The following is a 25605-nucleotide window of genomic DNA, read 5'->3' as shown; positions in this document are numbered from 1 at the left end:
AACTTTTCATCTGCAAAGCATGCAGAAGTGACTGACATCACTCTATGAAGGAGAGCGTGGCCAGCTTTTGTGATGATAAGGGGCTCTTGCTCAGTGTACTGGTTAAAGACAATTAGACCGTCCTTGGAAAAATAAAAGATAAGATCATTTATTAATAGTTGGTAATCCTGACCATACATTAAAATATCTAGGAAATTTTTTAAAATACCACTGTCCAGGGCCCACTTCAAGTCATTTAAATAGGAATCAGTGGGAGTGGGAATTTCGTGTTCTTTTAAATTGAAGTATAATTGATTTACAGTATAGTGTTAGTTTCAGGTGTACAGCACAGTGATCTAGTTACAGATTCTGTTCCATTATAGGTTATTATAAGTTCTTAAATATAGTTCCATGTGCTATATAATAGGTCCTTGTTATTTATCCATTTTTATATATGGTAATGTGCATCTGTAAATCCCACACTCTCAGTTTATCCCTTCCTCCCTTCCCCTTTGGTAACCTTAAGTTTGTTTTCTATGTCTGTGAGTCCGTTTCTGTTTTGCAAATAAGTTCATTTGTACTATTTTTTAGATTCCACATATAAGTGGTATCATATAATATTGTCTTTCTCTGTCTGATTTACACTTACTATGATAATCTCTAGGTCCATCCATGTTGCTGCAAATGGCTTTATTTCATTCCTTTTTATGGCTGAGTAATATTCCATTGTAGATATGTGCTACATCTTCTTTATCCATTCATCTGTTGATGGACACTTAGATTGCTTTCATGTCTTGGCTATTGTAAATAGTGCTGCTACGGACATTGGGGTACATGTATCTTTTCGAATTAGAGCATTCATCTTTTCCAGATATATGCCCATCAGTGGGATTGCTGGATCATATGGTAACTCTATTTTTAATTTTTTGACAAACCTCCGCACTGTTTTCCATAGTGGCTGCATCAGTGTACATGGGGATTTAGTGTTTTTTAAAAAACTTCCTGTGTGGTTCAGATGTGTAGCTAAGGCTTTGAATAGTTCAACCCTTTAAAAGTTGTGTTTTAATGACTAGTCGCTTCAATGCTCCATCACCAATGTTACCCTCAAAGATGATTACACCTGCTTGGACCCAGCCTCTGGTCCAAAACAACGCACTTCAATTCTCCACACAACATTTAGGTGCTCTTACCTAAAAATGAATCTGACCATGGCATTCCCTAGCTGCCAACCCACTAGCTCTCCAGCCTGTGTCTGATATTGGATACAGTTCAAATTCCTCAGCTTGGTGTTCAAAATCTTTCCTGATTGTTTTCCTGCCTTCTTCCCCATCCTCGACTTCTACTTCTCCAGGGAAATTCATTGTTCTTGATAGGATACAGTTGCTAGAGAAAAGATAAGACATCCAGCTAAATTTGGATTTCAGATAAACAACAAATAATGCAATATTTGGAACATACGCATAGTAACAAAGCATTCTTTGTTTATCCAAAATTCAAATTTAGCTGGGTGTCCTCCTGTGTTTGTGTTTCCTATATCTGTAAACTCACTCCAGGAGAAATTCTGGGGAACAGTGTCACCCCGTTCTCTGCCTGGACTACACATGCTGCTCTGGTGCCCTCTAGCTGGCATTCCTTTGCTTAAATGCCAAGAGTTGGTTGAGGACCTGCTTCCTCTTTGCCAGGCAATCAGATCCTCCTTCCTCTGAGCCCACACTTTTTTCTTCAAACTTCCACCTAAGGTTAAAATAGTCTTGCGTCTGTCTTCTTACCCTGCTCTTCACCCCCAGGGAACACTAGGAGCAACTTGATGTCAGGAACTGTATCTTTTTTTCATAACCCTAATTCCTAGCAGTGCCCTGTGCACAGGTGTGTAATACATGCTCAGGAAGTGACTCAATAGCACTCCTGGGAATGTAGAAGCATCATCTTAGTTTTCAGTAATAGAAGAATCATCCTACCTGGAACATTATCCACACCCTCAGGTTGCCTGTGGCAGCCCAAGCCTGACGATACTGCATCCTCCAAATACTGCGGCATGCTGTCTTCGGATTCCTTTACTCTAACTTACTAAAAAAAACACACATTTTGTTTTGTTTTGTTCTCATTGTTAATTTCCCTCAGGGGAACCCCCACAGAAAGAAATTTCTTTAAATATTATCTAATTTAACTTTCAAAACAACCAAATGAGATGGGTTGTTTAAGGGTTAGAGATGGGAAGTTGAAGACTCAGGGAGGAAAGTAATTACTAGAAGGGAGCAAGAAGCACTCTAGAATTTGGATTCACGTACATCTTACTCTGAACCATGCTCTTTCAAACTGACTATTCTGATTCATTTCACTTTTAAATCTATGTTTAGGTATCAATGCCAGCTTCATCCAAGAATGAGGTAGCCAGCCTCCAAAATGGCCTCCAATAACCCTTGCTTCCTCGTATATTAACACGCTGTATATTCCTCTCCCCCATTGTCTGATGGTTGAGCCATGTGACTAATAGCATATGGCAAAAGTATGCCACGTCTGAGATGAGGAAAAAAATACCACAGCTTCTATTTAGGGCACTCTCTTGTTAGCTCGCTCTTCCCCTTGGATCTCTCATCGTGAGGCAAGCAAGCTGCCATTTTGTGACCAGTCTTATGGTGAGGTCCACGTGGAAAAGAACTGAAGCCTACAGCCAAGAACCATGGAAGAACTGATTTTGGCTGACTGTCACTTAAGAAGATTCTCTAGCCAGTTGAGCTTCGAGATGACAATAGTCCTGACTGACAGCTTGACTGTAATCTTGTAAGAAATCCTGAGCCAGAACCACTCAGCTAAGATTACTGACCATCAGACACTATGTGAGATAATAAGTGCTTGATGTTTCAAGTGGCTAAATTTTGGGGTAATTTGTTACACAGCAATGGCTAACTTATGCATGGAGTAGACAAGTAAGTCTTTCTCCATCAGTTTTTCTGATATAGTTGGGTAGTCTCCAAAATCACACCATTTAGTCTACTGCCTGCCTCAGCTCACATGATGATGGATGAAGACCTCATCTCAGGCTAGAGCACTAGTGTCCAAACTTACTTATACTATGTCAAATATGAAGAGAAAATAGACCAATAACTCTTTTTTTCACAATTTAGCAATTGTGGTGCAAACATTCCCTCTCAAGCCCTTGACTCTTCTCAAGTCTCTGGGGGATAGTTATTTATTGCCGATTCTGAGTTATGACTGCATAACATCCCCACATGCAGTTAGCACAGTATTTATTGAGCAGATTTTAATGATGAATAGAGTGAGAAACACCAGGCAAAAATATGGTAATAACAGTACATAAATTTTATTTTCATTTAGCATGAAAACACCTGATTTCCTTCAACATTGTAAATATGTCACATTATTAGGCAGTGAAAGTCTGATGAATTTAGACATTCATTTAGACATTGTTTTGAATGGAAAAGGTACTTTAATTCCACTTGCCTCCACTACTCCAGATCACTTTATTTTTATTTGTTTTATTTCACTTTGGTTTGTTTTAATTAAAAAATATCTCAAAGAGAGAAAGCAACTGGAAAGTTTTCTCAGGATGGGATTGGTAATTTTAAAGATATTTCTCTTCTTATTCTCTTGAGAACAGAGAGGGAGCCTCTAGATAGAACACTTTATGGTCAGAGTTGGCAAACATCTTGTGTTTTGTAGTTAATAAGTATGATTCAAACTGTTTAGAAGCAAACTCTGCTAGACCATTTTTTTTAAAACAAAATATAAAAAAAATTAATTAGGTACAATTTGGTCATTAGTTAAGGAAGGGAATTTCAGGCTACGAAGGTGACTTCTTCCAAGACATAATGTTAAAGAAATAAGTACCTACAAGATTAAATTACTGCCCTGTAAAAAGACAAACAGACAACAGCCTCACAACTATCAAGGTCATGAGTTGTTTCATTACCATGATGTGTTCTCCAGCACTAAGGTTCTGTCAGTTGTTGTAATAGAAACTCTTACTTTTAGGGTTTATCATTCAGCTGTTAGGAAAAAAAAAAGGTTCTGGATGATCTATAAACAAAGTAAATAAGCTCTCAGTGTGGGTGCCAGTAAGTGTGTTTTGGATTACATGAACATAGGAAAAAAGAGAAAATTCGTATAGTCCCAAGTACCATGCTAGTTCTGATTATACAGAATGTTGGGGACGTGCTGTGACTCAGCAGTGCCCTTTTTTATTGAACACACTGCATGTCTATCAGTGGGACTCTCATGAGTTAGCATGATAGGCCAAACATTTCTCCAAAGAAAGAAAAAGTGAAGAGTGGTCACAGGATTTGGCATCCAGCTGACTAATTTTGTTTTAAACTGCATTTCACAGATGATTAGGTGATGTGGTCATGGGGTTTAGGGCAGGGCGGATGAGGGAAGCAGAGCTCTGAGATTCCAGGCCTACATATCTGTGTTCTCAGGATGCACTGCCCATTTATAGGGTGACATAAAGTGAGGTGTCAGGATAGATCCAGGGCACTGTAATTTAGAGGGGAAAATATTTGAAAGTAACAATTTAAAGCTAGTCCAAGATATCTTAGGTCCCTTTCTTTTAAGTAGTTCCCTCCCTTTTATCTTCCTGCTGACCCCATGTCTCTTGGTGTAACTGGAAAGAGCAGACCTAGAGAATCAGGAGTCCCAAACCACTTAACACACTTTGACCAATTCCAACCTCCTTTATTCTCTCGGACGTTGATTGGAGGGCATGCTTTGGGCTGTTTGCTCCAGGAATCACCATTTCCAATTGTTCATTAGTGTACACTCTCTTGATGACAAATTTAAAGAGAGAGGAAAAGGAAAGAAGAGCTTTTGGCTTATGAAACTAAAAAAATTCAAGCATGATTATTGAGTAGAAGTTCTGGCTCCTGACATGTGAAATTAACTTCTCTGATAATATCACCAGGTTCCATCTCTGAGCTCATGTGCTGGCTTCATATTCAGGTTCTCTCTCAGCATGGTAAGAAGAACAGTCCTGATGATTTTAGGCTGACAAAGCCACCAGAGCTTATGATCCCAGAAGGACAGTGCATCTCTCACAACAGATTTGGAGAAAAGTCTTAGATCCAAGTTTGGGTCCTACACCCATCTTTGGGCAAATAAATTACTGAAGCAAATGGGATGGAAGATGCTGATTGGCTAGGGCTGAGTCCAGAGGTATGGTCATTCCCTAAAAGGGGGGATACTGAGTACACAAAAAAGCTCATGTTTACTATAGAAAAGGCAACCCATGGAACGGCAGAAAATATTTGCAAATCATATATCTGATAAGAAATTAACATCCAGACTATATAAAGAATTTTTACAAATCAACAACAACAGAAAACAACCCAATTACAAAAATAAGCAAAGGATTGAATAGATATTTCTCCAAACAAGGTATATAAATGGCCAATAAGCACTTAAAAAGATGTTCAACATCACTAATCATTAAGAAAATGCAAGTCAAAACCTCAATGAGATATAGAGTGACTCCAATCAAAAAACAAAAAGTAACAATGATGATGTGGAGAAAGTGGAACCCATGTGCATTAGTAGTGGGAATGTAAGATGGTGTAGTTGCTATGGAAAAGTGTGGTGGTTCCTTAAAAATTTAAAACTGGAATTAGCATATGATCCAGCAATGTCACTTCTGAGTATATACCCAAAACATAAAGCAGGGACTCCAAGAGGTATTTATAAACCCATGTTGATAGCACCATTATTTGCAATAGCTCAAAGGTGGAAGCAACCCTAATGTTCATCACTGGATGAGTAGATAAACAAATGTGGTATATATATACAACGGCACATCATTCAGCCTTAAAAAGAAAGGAATTCTGACACACACTGGGACAAGGATGAACCATGTAGACATTACACTAAGTGAAATAAGCCAGTCACAAAAGGATAGATACTGCATGGCTATGTTTATATGAGGTACATAAAGTAGTCAAATTCCAGGGGCTGGAGAGAGCGGAAAGCGTGTTTTTCTTCAATGGGTGCAGAGTTTCAGTTTTGCAAGATACAGTGTTCTGTGGATGGATGGTTGGTGATTGTAGCATAACAATGTGAATGTACTTAATACCACTGACTGTATACTTAAAGATGGTCAATTTCATGTATACTTTACAACTTAAAAAAAGCCATGTCCAGTATAGAATTTTTAAAATGATATGAAGTTGGCCAATCTGTTTCTAAAAAATTTTTTTCACTTACCCTTTAGGGACTTTCTTCTGAACATCTTCCTTCTAGACACTCCTGAAATCATGATGATTCTTCAGTGCTCCATCTTGGTTTGTTTCCCCTTATACCAGCTGGCTCTGGAAGCTTCCTAATTCCCCTACTCTGGTCAGATGCCTGTTCAGAGCCCTCCGTAGGGTAGGCCCCAGGTCAGGGAGCCTGTAAGTCAGTGGTGCCAAAAGCTGTTGATGTATGTGTTATATCCAAGAAAGGCATTTTGAAAAGGGGACATTGGAAAATGTGTTTGTAACTAAATGTCAATCAACTCAGCAGATTTCACTGGATAGTTATCTATTGGGTATCCACATAGAACTGGATATAATTGTGATCACTAAGTCAAATCATCAGCTAAGGGTCCCTTTACCATTTCTCTGCAAAAGTAACATTTTTAGAGCACAAGAGCCATTTGTCACATAGGCAACACAGGATGTCACTTGAATGGCATTTATGCCCATGTGGGGAGATAAGAGTTATGGTTAACTCCATTGCTTGCAATCTCACATGCTCGTTTTTAAAAAATTTATTGTATTGAAGTATAGTTGATTTACAATGCTGTGTTAATTTCTGCTGTACAGCAAAGTGATTTAGTTATACCTACATATATATGCACATTCTTTTTCATATTCTTTTCTATTATGGTTTATCACAGAATGTTGAATACAGTTCCCTGTGCTGTACAGTAGGACCCTGTTGTTTACCCATTCTATATATAACAGTTTGCATCTGCTAACCGCAAACTCCCAATTCATCCCTCCCCTCACCTGCTTTTGATTGCACTTTTCCTCAGGTCATAATTCTACAAGTTCTGAGCAACTCAACTGCAATAGATGGACAGCCACATGCAGTGCAAGGAGCGTAACTCTGCAGCCTAGATGGTCCACCTGATAGACCTACTTTCCAATTCTACTTGTGCCACCCACCAGTCAGGTGACTTCCGGAAGTCACTTAAACTATACAATAGGACTAATAACACCAGCGCTCAGGGATGAGATCATTAAATGAGGTCACATAGTGTAAGGTAAGCTCCTGGCTCATTACATGTCTCCAAATGTTACTTTCCTTCCTCTTCCTCCTCTGGCACTCTCCCTCCCTTTAGAGCTGACTCCAAAGCTACCATTTAAACCAAAGCAAGGCTGTCTCCTGCATGTTCCCACTGCCCACCCCATTTCAGTAGTACTCACTGTCTCCACCCAGCTGCCACTGTCGAGGTCGAGGTCGGAGGAGCAAAACTACAATAAAGGCTTCACACAAACAGAAGGAGGAGCATGAATGAATACTCATGCTCTGCACGGATGGAAGGAAAATGTTCCCTTTTCTGTTCTTAGAAACCAGTTCTTGAGCCAAGCCTTGTAACAATGCATGTTGCCAAAAGGGGTAATAGTACGTGGCAGTAGATTTTATTTAGAAAAGTGGTGGGTCCTCAAAACTTGGAAAATGCACTTGTCATTTGTAAAACTCTAAATGCAAGTTTAAAAAACGATGTGTTAGACCACTTTTCTTTTCAGAGCCCTTTCTAGTGTCTCCCCTACCTCCACCTCCTGCTGTTCCCATAACTGATGTAGAAATAATTTCATGGGCCAAATAGGATGGTTTTACAGGTGTGCATTTGGCACTAATTTTAATTTCTGTTCATGTACATGCTATTACTGCCCACTCTCATGAAATAGTTTATTCAGCCAAAACACATATCCTAATGAAAGCCATATTTGGGGGGAATACATGAATCTGTGTAAGAATAAGTGATTAAGTCATCTGTCGTTTACTGATGAAAATCTCACAGAGGCATTTGAATTTCTCCAGGTTTGTAAATCCAGGGTTTATCTTTACTGGGAATTGGGGTGAGGCAGGATATGGGAAGCAGCATGTTAAATCAATTGGTCACCCCCAGTAACTTTCCCTGGCGTGCATCGTGCCTACACAGTCTTCATTACCGCCATCTTTCCCAGCTTCCACACATGCTGTCTCAAGGTCGCTCAAATGCTAAAGGCTTCTCAAATGACTAACTGATGTGATCAGATGAAATTATTTGGATTTTTGGACTGGTTTCAGGATAACTCAGTTATGATGCAGTAAGGTGTTTAACAAACACCCAGGAAGTTGCCGCAAATTCAGCTTCACACTGAACAATTCTTCCAAATGAACACTTTCAAACTCTGGACTCAGTATCTTCCTCCAATAACAAGCACCACCCACAGCAAAATAAACAGCAACCAGAGGCTTTTTCCCTTCTTTTGTGTTTCTGATCTCTGCTGAACTGTACTGCTTCTACCAAATTTCCCAAACCAGAAACATAGAAAGCAAGCTGGATTTACCTGAGAAGCAGCAACAATTGCTACATCCTCATTCATCTTCGCATCTTAATTTCTTCAAGTCTGTGTACTTCTGTCTATGTTCATGGCCATCACCTGATTCAGGAATCAATCCATAACTCTCCGGGATCCTCTTAGATCCCTTACCTCCAATGAGTGGCCAGAGAAACTGTTATCAAACCCAAATTCAGACACATAAATCCTGTTTATAAACCATTCATTGACTACCTACTGATCCCAGGGTAAAATCAAAATTGACTAACGGTGTATTGGAAAACTTCATGATCTGGCCCTTGTTTATTTTCCAGTCTCATTTCTTACTATTTCTTATCTTTACTCTGTGCTTCAGGAACAGGAATTATTTGCATTTCCCCGACCACATCATTCTACTTTTCTCTCTTACCTACCGTCTCACATATATTTTCCACATATATATTCTCTTCCTTACAGTCTCATATTTGCTTGCCATCCCTTTCCCCTGGCCTCCTCCATCTTGCCAGTGGAGTTCCAGCTTGGAAATCATCTTGGGCAGGAATTCTCCCTCTGTGGGCTGGTCAGATGCATATGCAAGTTGCTGGCCACGTACGGTGTGCTTGCCCATTGTAGCACCATTCACACACTGTCTTCACAGCCTCCTCCACCACCCTGAGGGTCAGGAGTGTGAGGAGTTCATGGTCAGCCCTACCAGCTGCGGTTCTGTGGAGACTGACTCGCTGACTCTTCCACCTCCTCCAACACACCCTCTCATCCAATTCTGTGTATTTCGCGGAAGGCTCCCCAGAGAACTAGATTGACATCATCATCGCAGCCCCCAGGCACAAAAATCTAAGACTTTATGACTATAAAGGACAATACAGTGCCCTTTAGCCACAGAGACAGTGTCTGCACAAGCCCCAATCAAAAAGTATTTCGTGGGGAGGGAAAATGATGGTCTGGCTTGTATGTATCTGCTTTGTCAGAGATTCCTTAGCGTATTATGTCTTCACATTTTTCAAACTCTGTGCTAATACAGTCCTGAAAGGTCCTCTGGATGAGGGTCAGGCATTTACAGTCAGGACCTGGAATTGTTTTTGTTCTGTGAGAGCATCTTTCTTGGCCACAGTACATCCCCAGAATTGACTTTGGCCCAGTTAGATTTAAGAGGGCTTTGAGAAGTGACTAGTGAATGAGAATATATGTATCACTACACCCAATAACTGATTTTTTAAAAAAAAACATAAACCATGCACAGATGTTAAACAATGGTTATCTTTTGCTATCTAAGGAAAATCGTATACTTCTCTTTCTTTCATATTTTTGTTTCTGGAATTCAGAATCATGAACCACAGAGTCTACAAGTAGATCTGATTTTTATGTAATATTTTGTGCCTTTAAGTAATTTAAATAAGCTAAACCTACTGATGTTGTATATTATTATTTTTTTTAAATAAAAAAGTAAAAGGAAGAGGAGGGAATCACTGTTCATTATGAACTTATTTTTTTCCTCATGTGTAACTTTTCAGCTCACGTATAACTTTTTTCCAAATGCACCTTTACTTGTGGCCATCCTTGCTCTTTATTTTCATGAATTATCAGGTCAGTAAATACTCCCCCTAAGTTGCAAAAATTTACATTGGTCCCATCTAAACTTATCTGTATGTTTTCTTTTTCTTCTTTTTTAAAAATCTAACTCTACCATTTTAAATTTCTTTAATTCCAGACCATGATCATGTAAATGTTTTCCTATGGTTTATGCATGTACTCAACAAATGTTTTCTGAGTACCCACTATATGCCAGATACTTTCTTAGATATTGGTTATACAGCAGTGAACAAAACAAAACAAAACAAAACAAATCTCTGCCTTCACAGAACATACATTCTAGTGGGTAAGTCACCCAATACGAAAGATAAATAAAATACATGTCATGTTGGATAAGTGTAAGTCTAAGGACTAAGTGTTATTTAACAGCAAAGCAGGGAAATGACAGAAGTGTTGGGTGAACGTGTAATTTTGGAGATGGGGACCTACACATCAATTTGGAGGCTGATGTTTTAAAAAGTTGTGAATGAGCTTGGTCTGAAATTTCCCTTTGATTTGCATTTGAACAACAGATTTGCAAATAAGTCAATACTACATACAAGATAATAAAGGAGCTGTTATATCTGTTTCAGAAAAACACTCCTTTATCACCCTTGGAAGCTACTTATAAACCATATTCCATATTCACCTAAAGGGAACTTGCTTTAAATATTCTAAATGGTATTATTTTATTACTAATGAAGTGTGACTACATCATGCATTGTACTTTAATGTAACTACCTATATGTAAAAAACCATGTACTCACATCTTTTTGGTACACCAGCCCACTTTTAGTCTTAATTAGTGACATTTTACTGTGTTGCAGCTCAGCTTGCCTTAACTGCAAACTATGCAATCTAGGCACAAAGGAAGGTAAGAAGACAGCAAGAAACCTAAATACAAATTTCACATTACTTAGAATCAAGCTAAACACACACAACAGAAACTTTATGACATGGAGGGTGAAGAAAATGACAACATTTCCAAAGGTATTTATTGAGAAATAGTAAAGATGTACATATTTTTACAAGCTTTTAATATTAATTTACATTTCCTTAAATTATGTAGGCCCCAATAATCTATACTTTACTAATACATAAAAGAAACCCTTGACTTCGTTAGATTTCCATAATGCTACCATAGTTGGGAGTCAAAATGTAACTTTGGCTCAAGATGCTTGTTTGTTTTTAAAAGAAATAGTAAAAGCCATATTCACTGAGAATGCAGGCTTGTCATAAACAAATGTGCATTAAAAAAAACCCTCATACTGGAGCACGCTGTTGACACTATTTTGAATTTTAGCTCACCAGAGACTAAGGAACAAACATTTTAGAATGCTATTATCTACTTTTTGTGCACACACAAAAATATTTTTTTGCCTCTGAATTTGATTTACAGATTTTTGCAGGGTACAGTGGCTTAATCTTGTCTGTGACACTATTGTAGCTGGGCCACACTATTGTAGCTGTTTTGCTATTTTTCACGTGCAACACGAGGTGGTTACCTGTCCTGGTGATATCCCAAGTTTGTTTATATAGGAGCCAAAAACCCATGTCTGGGACAGAAGATTTTTCAAATTGGTTTATAATAAGGCACAACATTCTATACGTCAAGAGAATAAGGAAACTGCCAAAGGGGCTTTTTTGTTTGTTGATTTATTTTTTGTTTTTCAGATCAGAAAGGAAGAGGCTCTTGGGTTCCTAAGGGGGGAGGGGAGCATTAGTCTGAGCATGCTCAAAGTCACAGGACAAACTGTGATGTGGGCTCGCTGGCCTGTACCATGGTGGTGTCAGACGAACTGTTCTCCAGCAACCTAACACTGAGGTTTTCAAGCTGGCAGCCTCTTTTGAATACATCACCATCGGAGAAAAGGTCTGTGAGAAACAGCACTGCTGATGGAATCAGTGACTCATCTCTTTGCCCTGTAGAGAGTGTTCCTTTCTGTACCTGCAGGTTTAGCAGCATAAGAAGCCTTGCTTGTTTGATATGAAAAAAGAATGAAAATTTCTGATGTAATGCCAAAATTCTATCATTTAAAGAACGTGGCTATACAGTAAAGATAATTTTGTTTTGTTCACAGTAATAAATATTTAAGGTTTTAGTGCACAAAGTAGAATTACGTATTAGTAATCAATGCAGCTCTTTAATTTTTTTAAACTACTATTTTCAAGCTAAAGGTCAATAGAAATGTAAGGTTTACTATTATTATTATTAAGTATTCCAACCTTAACTTGTCGGCAATAGTACTTGGTGCAGAGGTAGCCAAAAGCTACAAAATTTAAAGATTAAGGTCTATGTGCGATGAAACCACAATCTTAAAATTTGCAAAGCAGGGTCTCAATCTTTTTCTGCGCCATGTAAACATGGCCTTAGCATACAGTAAAGAAATACAGGTTTATAGCCTGGAAAATAAAAATCACATTTTTATAGCGAATGTTGTGATCAGTGTACAAAGCACCAATCTTTTGGGAGCCACTGAAGCCTCAGGTGATGGACTATCATGGACCAGCCTCTGGTTAGGAGCACTGCTTAATAGCTGCATGGCAGGTTCCACACTGTGACATTTTAAACACAGAACTGCAGGTGTAGACACCTTTAAAACACTCCTAGATCTTGAAGTCTTAAATTTCCACAAGGGAAATCAAGTCATACAAAATGACAGGAGAACCTATATCGTGTTCCTAACATGGGCTACACACCAAGAAAAAAAAAACATGCAAACACAACGATGACAGGCTCTCCTTGCAATGAATGAAGTTCATTGTGCAGTAAAGGTACAGGCAGAAACCAAGGTACGCAGGTCTTTAATGGAGAGAAACTGGATGGATGTGTTAAGACAGAGAACCAGATACTATTTCACTGTTGTAACTTCAGTAACGCTGCCAAGATCCAGCTCACTTGTTAATTTATTTTATGATGATAGTCTAGTTAAAATTTTCACTGATTCACTTCTTTCCTTAGAAACCATCTGGGGCATTCACCTTCCACTACTGACGACACTTCATTTTTGCAATGGCATTGGGAATAAACGCACTTAGCTTTATTTTAAGCCCTGTTCACCCAATGCGAATTTTAAGCCATGTTCATGAATATTCTAAGAAAGTTTGGGTGATATTTGCTTATGATTTTCATCAGAATATTTTCCTCTACACAACTTAAATGTATCAAAAAGTCAAACTTCAAATAGTGTAGGTCCTCATGAATATGGCTCTTAGTTTTCTCCAACGAAACTGTAGAAACGGTACTTGAGGCTTCAACATACATTTCACTTTCTAAGTAAAGGTCCCACAGTCTTTCCAAAACCTCCTGCTTCTGGTTGGATGCACAAATAGTAGCTTCATACAATTATTGGAATTATTAAGAACCCAAATAAAACACAAGCTTTCCTTTATTATCATTGTTTTCTTATTGCAACAAATAGTTTCTTGCTGATGCGTTATTAAGCTTTGATAGCTTGAATTTTAAATTTGGTCATCTTAAGAATGATCACAAAGGTTTTTGCTTTTCATTATCTACAGAGATTTTAACCAAAGTTACATTGTAACACACAAACGCGGTCTTGTCTTTAAGGCACGGACACATCGGTATGAACATTCTGTTTGCCAAACTTAAAAAAGAGACATGATTAGATTCCCATTTCCCCCCCACTACCCTCCCCGACAAATGAAAGAAAAATTGCATTCACTTTCAAAGTCAGCTGCTAATAAAGTCACAGTAAATTATTTTCATCAATAATTTACACAAATTACAGGTCTAGATAGGACTGTCCTTACACAGTCTGAGTGCATTTCAATTCAGATTTTCTGGGCTAGGTAGGCTAAAGTCAGATTCAAACCTCAGGGCTGAGAAGATCTCTCATTTTGAGGAATGTTGTTGAACCTTGTCAGATGGAGCCTGTGTTGGTGCTTTGTAGGGTGAGAGTTCTTTGCTAAAGCTGTTACTTCCAGTTAGGACTCATTCGGTGTGTACCAGCAACCTCCACAGATTTTTTTTTTTAAACCATGAAAGTGTTGTAAATATAAGACCATAGAGCTTCCTTTCTGTAGCACTAAAAGTTTAATTCCATTCAGCAATCTGAATTCTTCATTCTGGAATTCTCATTCCAAATATGATTTCATCCTTTAAGACAATTTATATGTGTAAAGCCAGAGGCATTGAATCACACATAAAAATTCAGTGTACTTGAAATATATATATAAAAAAAAAAAAACAAAAACGGATCTCCAGCTAGAGAATACAGTTACAAATACTCTAATTCCAGTGCTTGATGTAGAGCCAAGAGGTCTGAGTGACTTGATATCCTCCAAAAGGGCATATTGTGCTGTGTGGTTAAGAGAGGGAGGGATGGGAGAGAGAAGGGGAAGGGATGGAGAGAGATCATAACTATTATCTCAGTGAAGCAGCAGTTCACACAAGGATGTGTCGTTCACCCAAGTTCAAGGAAGGGAGTTTAAGGGAGGGGTGATCATATTTGAAGGCTTGGTAGTATCAATGTGGTATTATCAAAATAATAGAGAAATAGATCTGAACTGGATTTTAATGATAAAAAAAGTAATGAGCTTTCTTAAGTAGTTTAATATTTATTTTGGAAAGTGTCATTACTAATATCAGCAACAGGGAAAGCAAGCTGAGCATCAAAATCCTATGTGGCTGGAGGAAAACAAATTTCCCTCACTACATCACTCCTTAATGTCCATCTCTCAGAAAAAATGATAAATTTCCTAAATCCAAAGCTTTCTGTCTATTTGAGAGGAAGAGGGTGAATTCCTTTCTACATTAAAAAATAATTTGAAGCTGGACTATATAAGGTAGGAAAAAATGTGCGGATGATCAAGTTTCTTAGTCATCTGGGTTAAGTAATAACTTAAGCCAGCAGAGTTGACCTGATTTATTTCCTTGGTGTGGGATTGAGGGAAAGCTCTCCAGCACACATGCTCAAGGGGGAGATATCACCCCCTGAAGGGGACAAAAATGAGTTCTTGTGGGGAAAAAATTCTTAGATATTACAATGGTTTGTGGCTCTCCAATGATATACTAGCATATGGTATATGTGTGGTATCAAATTTTCATGAAGGGTTGTGATGAGGAAAAAAAAATGTCTAAAAATACTTCACTGTGGACAATCATGAAAAAAAGAAATAATGCACTATATCAATTAAGAAAACCAAAGCCTTCTTTGTAAGTTTGAGCTGATGACATCTTGTAGAATATATATTTACATGTAAAATGGAAATACATACATATGTGTATATATATTATATATAACATGGTAAAGCCACTTTATTACAAAAATTAGTAATTAAAATAATAATCAATATTGTTATATAGTTTTTATTGTCCAGTATGGTAACCACTAGCCCAACATGGCTATTGAGCACTTGAAATGTGGCAAGCTCAGTTCAAAATACTTACTGAATGTCAAAGACTTAGAATTTTTATAAAAAATATAAATATCACAGGAATAGTTTTTGTACTTATTAGGTGTTTAGACAATAATATTTTGAGTATATTGGTATATTAAAGTATATTACTAGAATTAATTCTACCTGTCTCTCTTTACTTTTTTTAAACACAGCTTCCAAAAAATTTAAAATTACAAATATGGCTCATGTCATATATTTTATAAGGGAGTTCAATTGTAAACTTTGAAATTTCTTCTTAGATTTACAAAGTAAACTATGCTTTTGTCAAATTAAAGCACAAAATTTACTTAGAGTAACTCTGAAAAAATTCAGCTCAGATCTATTTGTAATAACAAAATAGTACTTTATATTTCTGCACATGCGATTATAGCTACATCCAAAGAAAAGCATGCATTCTGGACGCTAGAGAAACCAACCACCTGTGTTTCAAAATAGAATTATACGCCTTCACCAACACCAAAACTGTACCTACATAAACAACCATTTGGAAATAGCATTCTAACCAAGGTTCTTATCCACTTGGAGTCATCCCTTCTTCTCCTGGAGTTTTGGGTTTAAAGCTGAAGGTATAACAACTGATATACTAAGTCTAGTTTTCACAACATGCATAAATGGGGTAGACTTTATAAGTTTTAATTTTCAAAGGCATATACTGTTTCTGTTTTGGAAAAGTGAATTGTATTAGCCCTGGCCTAGATGTGTGTGAATTTCACATAGGCTGAAGGACATGTAAAATGCTTGCTATGGTGGCTGCACTGACTGCTCTTTGTTGTGTGTAATTATGGTGCCAATATGAAAAAATTGAAACAACATGGACTCAGGACACTGAGCAACTCCAGAAGATATTTCAGCTGTGTGCAACCAGAAGGATTTCAAGTGGTCGTCAGCTAGGAATGTTGTATTTCTGGAGGCTGCATCCCTGACCTCATACAGAATGTCCTTGGGGCCAGTGTGATGTCTTGGGTCACTGATACTGCTCAGTAAGACCGAGGGGGCACTGGGGGAGGCTGAGCCTGAAACAACTCTCTTAATGTTATGGAAAAACATGGAGAATTTCAAGTATGGCTTCCAATGTAGCACCAAAACTAACGTGGAAGCTCTCCCTTTTTCTCCATTTTGCTTGATTTGAATGGACTACAAACATAAATAATTTCTTTTATTTTTCTAGTATCCCTATAAACTTTTCTTGGAAACTGTTTATATTGTTTTTTTCTGCGGGGGCTAGTGAGAGGGGAAACAGAAATCAGATAAACACTCCAGCACGTGCAAGTGTTTAGTGAAGCCTTTATCAGATGATGATTTGAAATCTCCTCAGGATAATAGGGACAATATTCTTTCTATGTAAAACAATGTATGCTGATATGTCATTGTTTAACCATACTTATTCATCATTTTTCTTTGTTCTATAAGTTATATCACTTTAATCCTGGCTAGATGATATTTTGCTATCAATTAGTAAAGGAAGCAGTAGATTTCAGTGTTGTATTGACTGATAGTCTGGTATCTGGGGCCAATCCCTGATATCATTCCCCTTTTGATGCTGGACTAACCACTTAATGGTTTTTTAATTGCCTTGATTTCTTCAGAAATATGGGCCAGATGAAAAAGCTGATTTAAACACTTAGGGCCTATGAGATCTTCTGAATATATTCAAAGCCAGCTGCTTGGCCTCAATCAAGTACCAGTGACTGACCAAAACAGATAACACTCTTCTAGAAGATGTAAGATACATTGCCTCCAAGTCTCTACAACAAACTGGCGCAAAAGAATTTGAATAATATATCCCATTCCAATAGGATGTATTAAATTCTCTAGCAACAGTTTTTTTTTTTTTTTCTTTAGCTATTAAAGCTACCCTGAGCATTTATCATCATGGGGCACAATTACTACTAGGCACTCACAAGGACCATATGGCATAGAGGATGGATGGGGCCAGGGTAAGAACTCAGCCACTCACATGGTTTTCTATGGAGCTCATAAAGCGTATTTAATCTTGTTGAATGTAATGTGCTCAAAAATGGTTATTTTCCCCCCATTTTTCTGTGTGTATCACACACACACACACACATAAACACACACACAAATAAATGTAACTAAATGTTCTTACATGAAGTTTCAAGCGAAAAAAATGCTAGACTCCAAATGGTTTATTTGAATGTAAGTATTGACCATCTCATGCTCTTGCTGCTTTGCATCTATACATTTAAATCATTTGTCAAGCTGCCATTGGGCCAAACTACAGGAATGCAAACAAAAAAGCTTGCATTAGAAGTATCACACCAACATTGTTTGAAACAGGTTACCTTTTTTGCTGCCTGTTCTTCTTCTACACCATCCCCAATTACAACATATACTACTTTTCTGCCAAACCTTTGCATTATTCGTTCAAAGCAACTTTCTTTTCCTGGAAGATAAACAAGATACAGTTCAGAGTGAAGTTACCTGGTTAGCGGCATGTTCCTCATCTCGGCCATCTCCAATCACAACATAAGTTATGTTAGTGCCAAATCTGGACACTATACGCTCAAAACAGCTTTCCTTGCCTGAAAAACAATGCACTGCTTATTCTTCCAGCCATTGCATTCATTAACCGAAAGATTCATAAAGTGTTAAGTTACTTTCTCTTGAACCTCAATCACTTAAACTTGCTTGCAAACTCGGGGTTGATGAAATCAACAAAAACAGTTGAATATGCTAAGTCTTTACTTGAGACAGATTATTAAATGGATGTATTTCACACTGCAGAAAATGTCAGTAGGGATAAGCATTTGACCAGGAGAACATTTTTGTATCTTTCACTCCACCAAAAGGCTATAGGGACAACTGCACAAGCAAACTAACTACATTTTATCTAGTATGTTTTATGTAGTAGAGAGCTAAAAATATTACTGTGGAAAACTGAAGGTTCACCTAGAGCGAAAGAGGAAATACTAAGATATGGATTTACCTTGATAAGTAATTCCTTTCTTCAAGTGGCTGGGAGCTAGTCTGCTTAGGTTAATTGTACTAAGGGGTGATGTTTGTTTGGGTCACAGCACTGATCACACTAGTGTCCTCTGACTGCACTATGGGAATAACACCATAGAATTTCTACATGTTCTTCGTTTTTACAATATTGGCATTATTTTCTGAATTTCATTCCCAGCATGTTTGTGCAGTCACGGCTACTTTTGCACTTTTTCTTATGCTGATAGTTCAGAACTCCAAAACATACTAGCTTAAAGGGAAAAATAAAAATGTGGTTTTTTTTTTCAGATGAAAGATAAGGGAGAATTTGGCCAATATGAAAGAATGTTATCCTCACTAGAGGAAATGTTTATGCTTGTATAAAACTATTTTTTAATTTGTCAAAAAGCAAAATCAGTTTCGATGTATTAATTCTGCTAACATAAATATACACATTTAAATAAAAAAATGAATGGGACTGGTACCAGAGCTCTGAATTGCAGTGCTTAGGGCAATGAGAAATTCACTTTATGACAGCCTGGCTCTTTGACTATACTTCCCAAACAGCTGCAGCTGGGGGCTCTTTTTGCCTGTGCCAATATCAGAACTCTGCAAGGCCCAGGGCAGGTTATTTTTGGTAGGGGATTTTAGGATTCTGAACTCTTGTCAAGCTGCCAGAGCCTAAGTTTGTTGACCTTCAGGGCACATTATACAACCCATCTATTTCCCTAGGCATTTCCTTGACAGATAACAGAATACATGAGTTGTTTTCTTTTAACTCTTTCAAGATGGCAGAAGTTGATGAGGTTTTGTTTTTGGAAGTTTATTAGAGGTCTCAGTGCCTGTGAAAGGCACTTAAAGTCAAAGATGGCTCCAGAGATAGCTATGATCTAAGTAAACAAGGTTGTAGTTCTTTGATTGCTACTTAACGTTTTTGGAAATGTGGATTTCCAGCCATTCATGTGTTATGAATGCTCCAATTTTGTTTTCTCATTCATGAATTTTTCCCCCTGGAATTAAGGATACTAGTTCAATCCATCTGACACTCCCTTATAATGCCAAAACTGTGTTTTTATCTTAGATCTAGATTATTGCATGAGCAAGGATGTAATACCATATACCATATTAGTTAAAACAGTAAATACCATGGCTAAAGGTACTTTACATTACTTAGATAATGTGCCATAATAAAATACAAATATAATATAAATGTGTAGATATATAAAAAGTCAAAACTATCCAGACACTGAGTTCAGAATTCCATAGGCAACGGTTTTCATAAAATTTGCACATGCTCAAAGAGTTGCAGGGGACTTTGTTACTTGAGCTCTATTCAAATTTGCTTGATATTCTAATAGCAAAATTGATGAAAGAGGGAATCACGCGGAAACACACATTAAGAAAATCCCCCAAAACACAGATATGAACACATTTCACACAGAGCTAGAAATAATTTTCTTACCTATTTTAGTTGCACTGTAAATATTCTCAATGGGAAAAGCACCTCCTAAACTATAGAGAAGAACCTTCGCAAGCGCTGGGATCAGCTGAGTTGTTGTTACCAAGACGTTTACACAGTTACTCCTAAGGTGGGGAGGAAACAGGCGTTTGTGTTTTCTAATACTAAATAACTTCTAATAGTATGAATTTTAAATTATCCCTGAAGTCTTTCAATTCCATAATAAAGGGCCCCTGATAACCTAAGCTTTCAATATTCAACAGTTGTTTATGGTGCCTATCACCTAGCAGGCACAGTGCCAGATGCCAGGAATACATCCCCAAGTGAAGGAAGTGAAGGAAAATAAGCAAAAAGACGTTTGCCCTCCCACTCAGATCACAAGCTAGATAGGGAGGGAGACAAGTGAATAGACCCCTGCCAATAAGAAATGTGTTCTCTAAACAAGATCTCCTCAGGTCCCTGTGAAACCTCACAGAAGGATCTCTACCTCAGCCAGCAGCAATCATGGGAAGGTTACTGGAGAAGGCGTGGCTTAGCTCTCAGTTTTACAAGTATGCACATCAGCAGTTTTCATAAAATTTGCACATATACAAAGAGTCGTAAGGGACTCTGTTATTTGATGCAGGTAAGGTATTTTTTAGGGTGGTAGGACTCCACGTCCCAGAGTTTTCAGAGCGTGGGAAAGTAAAAGACACAGGCCAGGGAGGAGGTGATGGGCTGGGAAAGAGGATTTACATTACTTTTTGGATTTTGTGCAAGAAACAGCCCAGAAAGTCCCAATCAAGGGACTGACAAATGGTGGATCCTGAAGAAGTAAAAATGGAGGGGATTCTTGTTTAGAACAGAAGGGGTTGAAGCCCTGAATCTCCTTCTCAACAACCAAGGGCAAACTGCACTTAACGGGTCCTGTTTTAATCCATCTACAAAGGCCTTACCCTTTGAGAGTGAGAATCTCCCATTCTGCAATTTACAGCTGTTTCTTTCCCAGTAACACACAGTGGCGGAGGGTGTGTGGGGGGGAGGTGAGATAAAGGAAACACAGAGAGAGCGGACACGGTTAGCCTGAGATCTGGAAGTGAATGCAGGCTGTGGCCCTTCCTTCTGAATTACAGGGAGATTGAGCTCTCCTGCCTGGAGGGGCTCAAACCACACATGTGAAATTGGGACTCAGAAGGCATATAGCTATGCACCTTTCTCTACTGAGTGTTTTGTATCACGAGCCTTGAATACATATTTGTAAGGGCCCATACGATATTCTCTAGAATCCTGCAGATTGATTTTCAAAAAACTGGTCTCAAGGGCAACTTAGAAGAACAAGTTGAGTGCTAACTTCTCATGGGTATGTACACGCTTAGCCCCTGGAACACTTTCTATTAGGCTTTGTATTCTTTAGACACATCATGTGTAAGGAAAACTATAATTTATTTAAAAACAATTATAAAATCTTTATAATGATAGCCTTTTAAAATATTTTCATTTCTAAATTATCTCCATAGACACCCAATTTTGTAATAGGAGCTCTGATTCCTGGAAGCAAATGATGAGGTTACCAAATTTATATGGGACAAAGAAACAAAGACTTCTAGAGGCAGAAGTTTAATAAGTATCATCACTACAACCCTAAATTTTTCTAATAAAAAATAAAGAACTAGAAAGTGACTTGCCTATGATCAAACAAAAAAAATCCCCAAATGATGGCAGACTATTATGAATAATACACAAACACATTACCATATGGTGACACTTAAGGTTCTGCATAATATTTTGTCAAAAGAAGATGCTGTTGAATGCCATATACAGACAAATGTTACAGAACGAAAACATGGTGGAATAAAATAAAGCACAGGCTTTTTAAATTTATAAATGTGGTTTTAAAATCTAGCTTCACCACTAACATTGTGCGATATTAGGAGTTACATCATTTCGTTTTTTAATTACAAACATTTGTAAGTTGCATATAAATAAATTACAAACATTGCATATATTTGCATGCAATTTATAATGCATTGTAATTTTCAATTACAAACATTGCATATATTTATAAATTGCATATATATAGATTGTAAAATACAGACAAATATACAGAAGAAAATGAAAAGCACCAATTATTTAACCATCCAGAGATGATAACTGCTGTCTCCATTTTGTGCATTTACTTTCAGAGTTTCAGTTTGCATATAGATATTTTTTCCTATTAGGATCATACTATATGTATAATCTTATATTTTACTTTTTTCATTTGTTTATATCATGAGCCTATTTATTTATGTCATATTGTCCATTATTTTCCCTCTCCAACAAAACATAATGTGGGCAAACTACTCTATCTGGTGGCTGAACCATCATTTTTTAATTTCTCAATATTATAAACAATGCTACCTTACATATAAATTTTTCCTACACATATGATTATGTCCTTCAACTGTATTCATAGAAGAGGAATTAGAGTCAGAGGGCACACACTTTGCCACAGGCTCTGATACATCATTCAGCAATGTTTGTTATAAACACCTGCTTTTCTGATATAGTTTGTGAAATTTACTGAAAAGGTAATAGATGTGGATAACTTGACATATTTCATGATACTTAAAACTTCAGTGTGTAATGATTTATTTTTCCCCTTCCTTTCCTTATCATACATTAATTTATTAATTTGAATCACATACCCATGTGTTTAATCATATATATATATAATATACTATGAGTAACACAGAATCCATATAACAACGTAATAACCTTTGGTTTTTAACTATCTAGGAGACCTCTTTAAAAATAATGAAGCACCTTCTACATTTTACACACGATTTCAGGGGCTGGAGTCCTCACATCCTGGCTTCCTTGCCTTTTGGTCTTCATGTCACTAGTCACAGAGATCACAAGGCAGCAAGTCCCATTTTAAAACAGCTTTAATTGTTAGACAATTCTTCCTACACGGAGCCAGAACCTCACTACCTAAGCTTCCTCCTCATCAGGACCATCTCTCTCCTTCATAGACACAGAGAGAAATGTTTCCAGCCCAACATCTCAAGCAGTTGAAGTTGTTCCACACATGGCTCTTCTTCAGACTAAACTCCTTGGTTCCTCCCTCTGACAGTTCCTTTTATGTGGCTTCCACAGCCTAAACCCTTCTGACCACTTTGCTGGACACAAGATGCTACAAATGTGTCACAGCTCCTATTGGAATGAGATGCCCAGAACTCAGCAAAGGACTCTGTTCTGCTTCCCCAGCCTGACCCAGGAACCTACTGTCCCCTCCCCTCTCCATTTATAGACTCTGCTATCAATGCCGTGGCTGGTCATGCCACATGGCTAAAAGCCACGTGCGGGATTTGGGACACAGCCATTTCCTTCCATGTTCTAAATATCAGACTCTCCTTTTACCCTGCTAAGGTTTCTCTGTATCTTGATTCAATCAGTCCAAATATTAGCTCTTCTCTGAATTTTGTGTGACCCACACATTTGTTAAGCATGATGTTATTTGTTCACCCAACTCAGAAGTAAAATTAATTAATAGGATAGAACAAAGATTCATCCCCCTCACTAGCTCTCATGTTCCAGATTTATATAATTTATTAGCATTTGCGGCACACGGTACCCAAATAGTTATGTCTACTCAATTCTATTATCTATACTAACAAGTCATCATTTCACGGTTGGAACTAAACAACACAAAGGTTACAAGTTTTTCAGGAGTTTCCTCTTGCTTTTTTGCTTTTTTGATGTGTTCAAGTTATGTATATTATCTATAATGGCCTAAAAGACATGCACTAATTGTGTAAATAGCATTGTGTCTTTTGCCATCATCTTCTGTACTTTGCTACCAAGAGTGCTTTTTTTTTTTAAATTTGAAAGTCAAATGACATTCTCATGGGGTTTATCAGGGGTTATGAGGAGAGAATGATAAAGAGATGGAAACTCCCAGTTATTCTGAAAAGCAGCAACCCCTATCTTCCATCCCAAAACACACACACACACACACACACACACAGAGTAAATTGTTCGGTCCCTTCAAACTCTAAAACAAAACTGGGAATGGAAACATTTTGATATATGCCATGCTATTAGAACTGCATCTTCAACACAATAAATAGAGAAACTGCAACAACACCGCTTACCTAGTACTAATAATTGATAAAGACTTAAGCGCATTTGTTAGCCAGGAGTCCGTCAGACCTTCAATCTCGGCCCTCAACTGCAGCCACGCATCTCTCTTGGCGGGGCCAAGAAGTCCTGCAACACAGAAAAATATGGCAGAGTCAACAGATGAACCTTTTCCAGGGATGTCTACTTTGGTCTTCCTTCCGTGTACTATGGATAATTTTTATTCCCGCCTATATCAAAAAAGAAGAAAGAGATTGATATCAACACTGACCTTTCATTCACAATTACCCATTAATTCACTCATTCCACAAACATTTATTGAACAACTTCTACATATCACTCCTGGGCTAGAAATTACGGCTAGAACAGTGAAAGAGTGGGGCACAGTCTCTGCCCTCACAGATCCTAGAACCTGGCACAGTGGACGCCAATCACCTGAGGAGCTTTGGCAACTCCCCTGCCTGGGTCCCACTCCAGAAGACTGACAGAATAGGTCTGGAGGAGAAGTAGGGGTCTACCAGCCTAGGGATACAAACCTCAAATATTTTGGTTGTCTGAAAATGTTTAATACCTTAATAATCACAACCATTACCACTCGGAAACAACAATAATGACATTATCACATATAGCTATAGAATTTTCTAGAATTTGTTTCTAATATTACTGCTAAAGTTGTCAGAAGTACTTTGTTTTGTAAAAAGAAATGAAGAATTTTGTTTAAAATCCTAACGCCTATGACACAGCTATTGACGATAGTTGAAAACTACACTGATGTTAGGATAAGAAAAGAAGTAGGCATATTAATTTTATTGGAAAAGCTCTTGCTTTCAGGAGAAAACAAGATAATGTAAATCTATTAAAAATAGTGTTTCTTATTTAAATCATATATCAGAATATTGAGTACACTCACTTGGATAATTTTTTAACCAAAATTTATAGTTTCTACCAAGTCTTTATTTCATTTATCTTTATTCATTCCACAAACATTTATTGAACAATATACACATGTATAGCACGCATACATATATTTAGCTGTCTTATTCAATTTTAGATTCTGGTTTATACTCCTCAACCAGCCGTCTTTTTGTTTAAAAGGAGAAACAAACAAAAAGCCCTGGGAGAAGAGTCTTAAGTGACTTTATAACTAATCCTAGGATCTTGTTGACCTAAAATTGATCCTAATAATAGAGACCATCAAGGTTTATTATACCAAGAAGCACATCCAGGATCTCAGTTTTGATGTCACAGGTTTTGGTATCACCTATCATATATGAATGAGTATTAAACGGTTTAGATACTACCTACAGAGTATTTGAACTTTTAAAAACCATGCTATAGTTAACACTAGACATGGCAGAGATATACTGTCAGACAATGTGCAATTTTTAAAAGGATAAATTTTACTTCTTAAAGTCTCTGAAATGCAATAAAGCTATGTTTGCATTTATTTTTGATAGGATTTCAGAAAGGTAATGGTTGCTAACAACTCTGCTTCAGTGACTGGGGCTCTTGTCTTTAGACAGATCTTCTTCCCACAACTTCAATCAGTTCCTCTGTCTGGTTTTCACTGAGAGCATCCCAGCTGAAGAAGGG

The 25605-nt window shown here is 37.5% G+C and overlaps 1 protein-coding gene across 16 annotated transcripts in view; it reads right to left on the bottom strand.

The window, feature by feature from the left end:
* Positions 1-11060: 11060 nt before the first annotated feature.
* Positions 11061-25605, bottom strand: part of EYA4 (EYA transcriptional coactivator and phosphatase 4) — a 299421-nt gene continuing 284876 nt past the window's right edge. For 9 of the 16 annotated variants that reach the window (XM_057739427.1, XM_057739428.1, XM_057739426.1 and 6 more), the window contains 4 exons: positions 24027-24141; positions 19915-20036; positions 17810-17910; positions 11061-14404 (listed from right to left, as the gene is read on the bottom strand). In XM_057739427.1, the coding sequence (XP_057595410.1) occupies positions 14324-14404; positions 17810-17910; positions 19915-20036; positions 24027-24141 (419 nt within the window). In that variant the 3' untranslated portion in view covers positions 11061-14323. The other 7 variants (XM_057739433.1, XM_057739436.1, XM_057739438.1 and 4 more) reach the window with 2 other exon arrangements.

The sequence above is a fragment of the Hippopotamus amphibius genome, chromosome 6, assembly GCF_030028045.1.
Source record: "Hippopotamus amphibius kiboko isolate mHipAmp2 chromosome 6, mHipAmp2.hap2, whole genome shotgun sequence".
NCBI classification, from domain to species: Eukaryota; Metazoa; Chordata; class Mammalia; order Artiodactyla; family Hippopotamidae; genus Hippopotamus; species Hippopotamus amphibius.
This window is presented reverse-complemented; position numbering and strand designations above follow the sequence as displayed.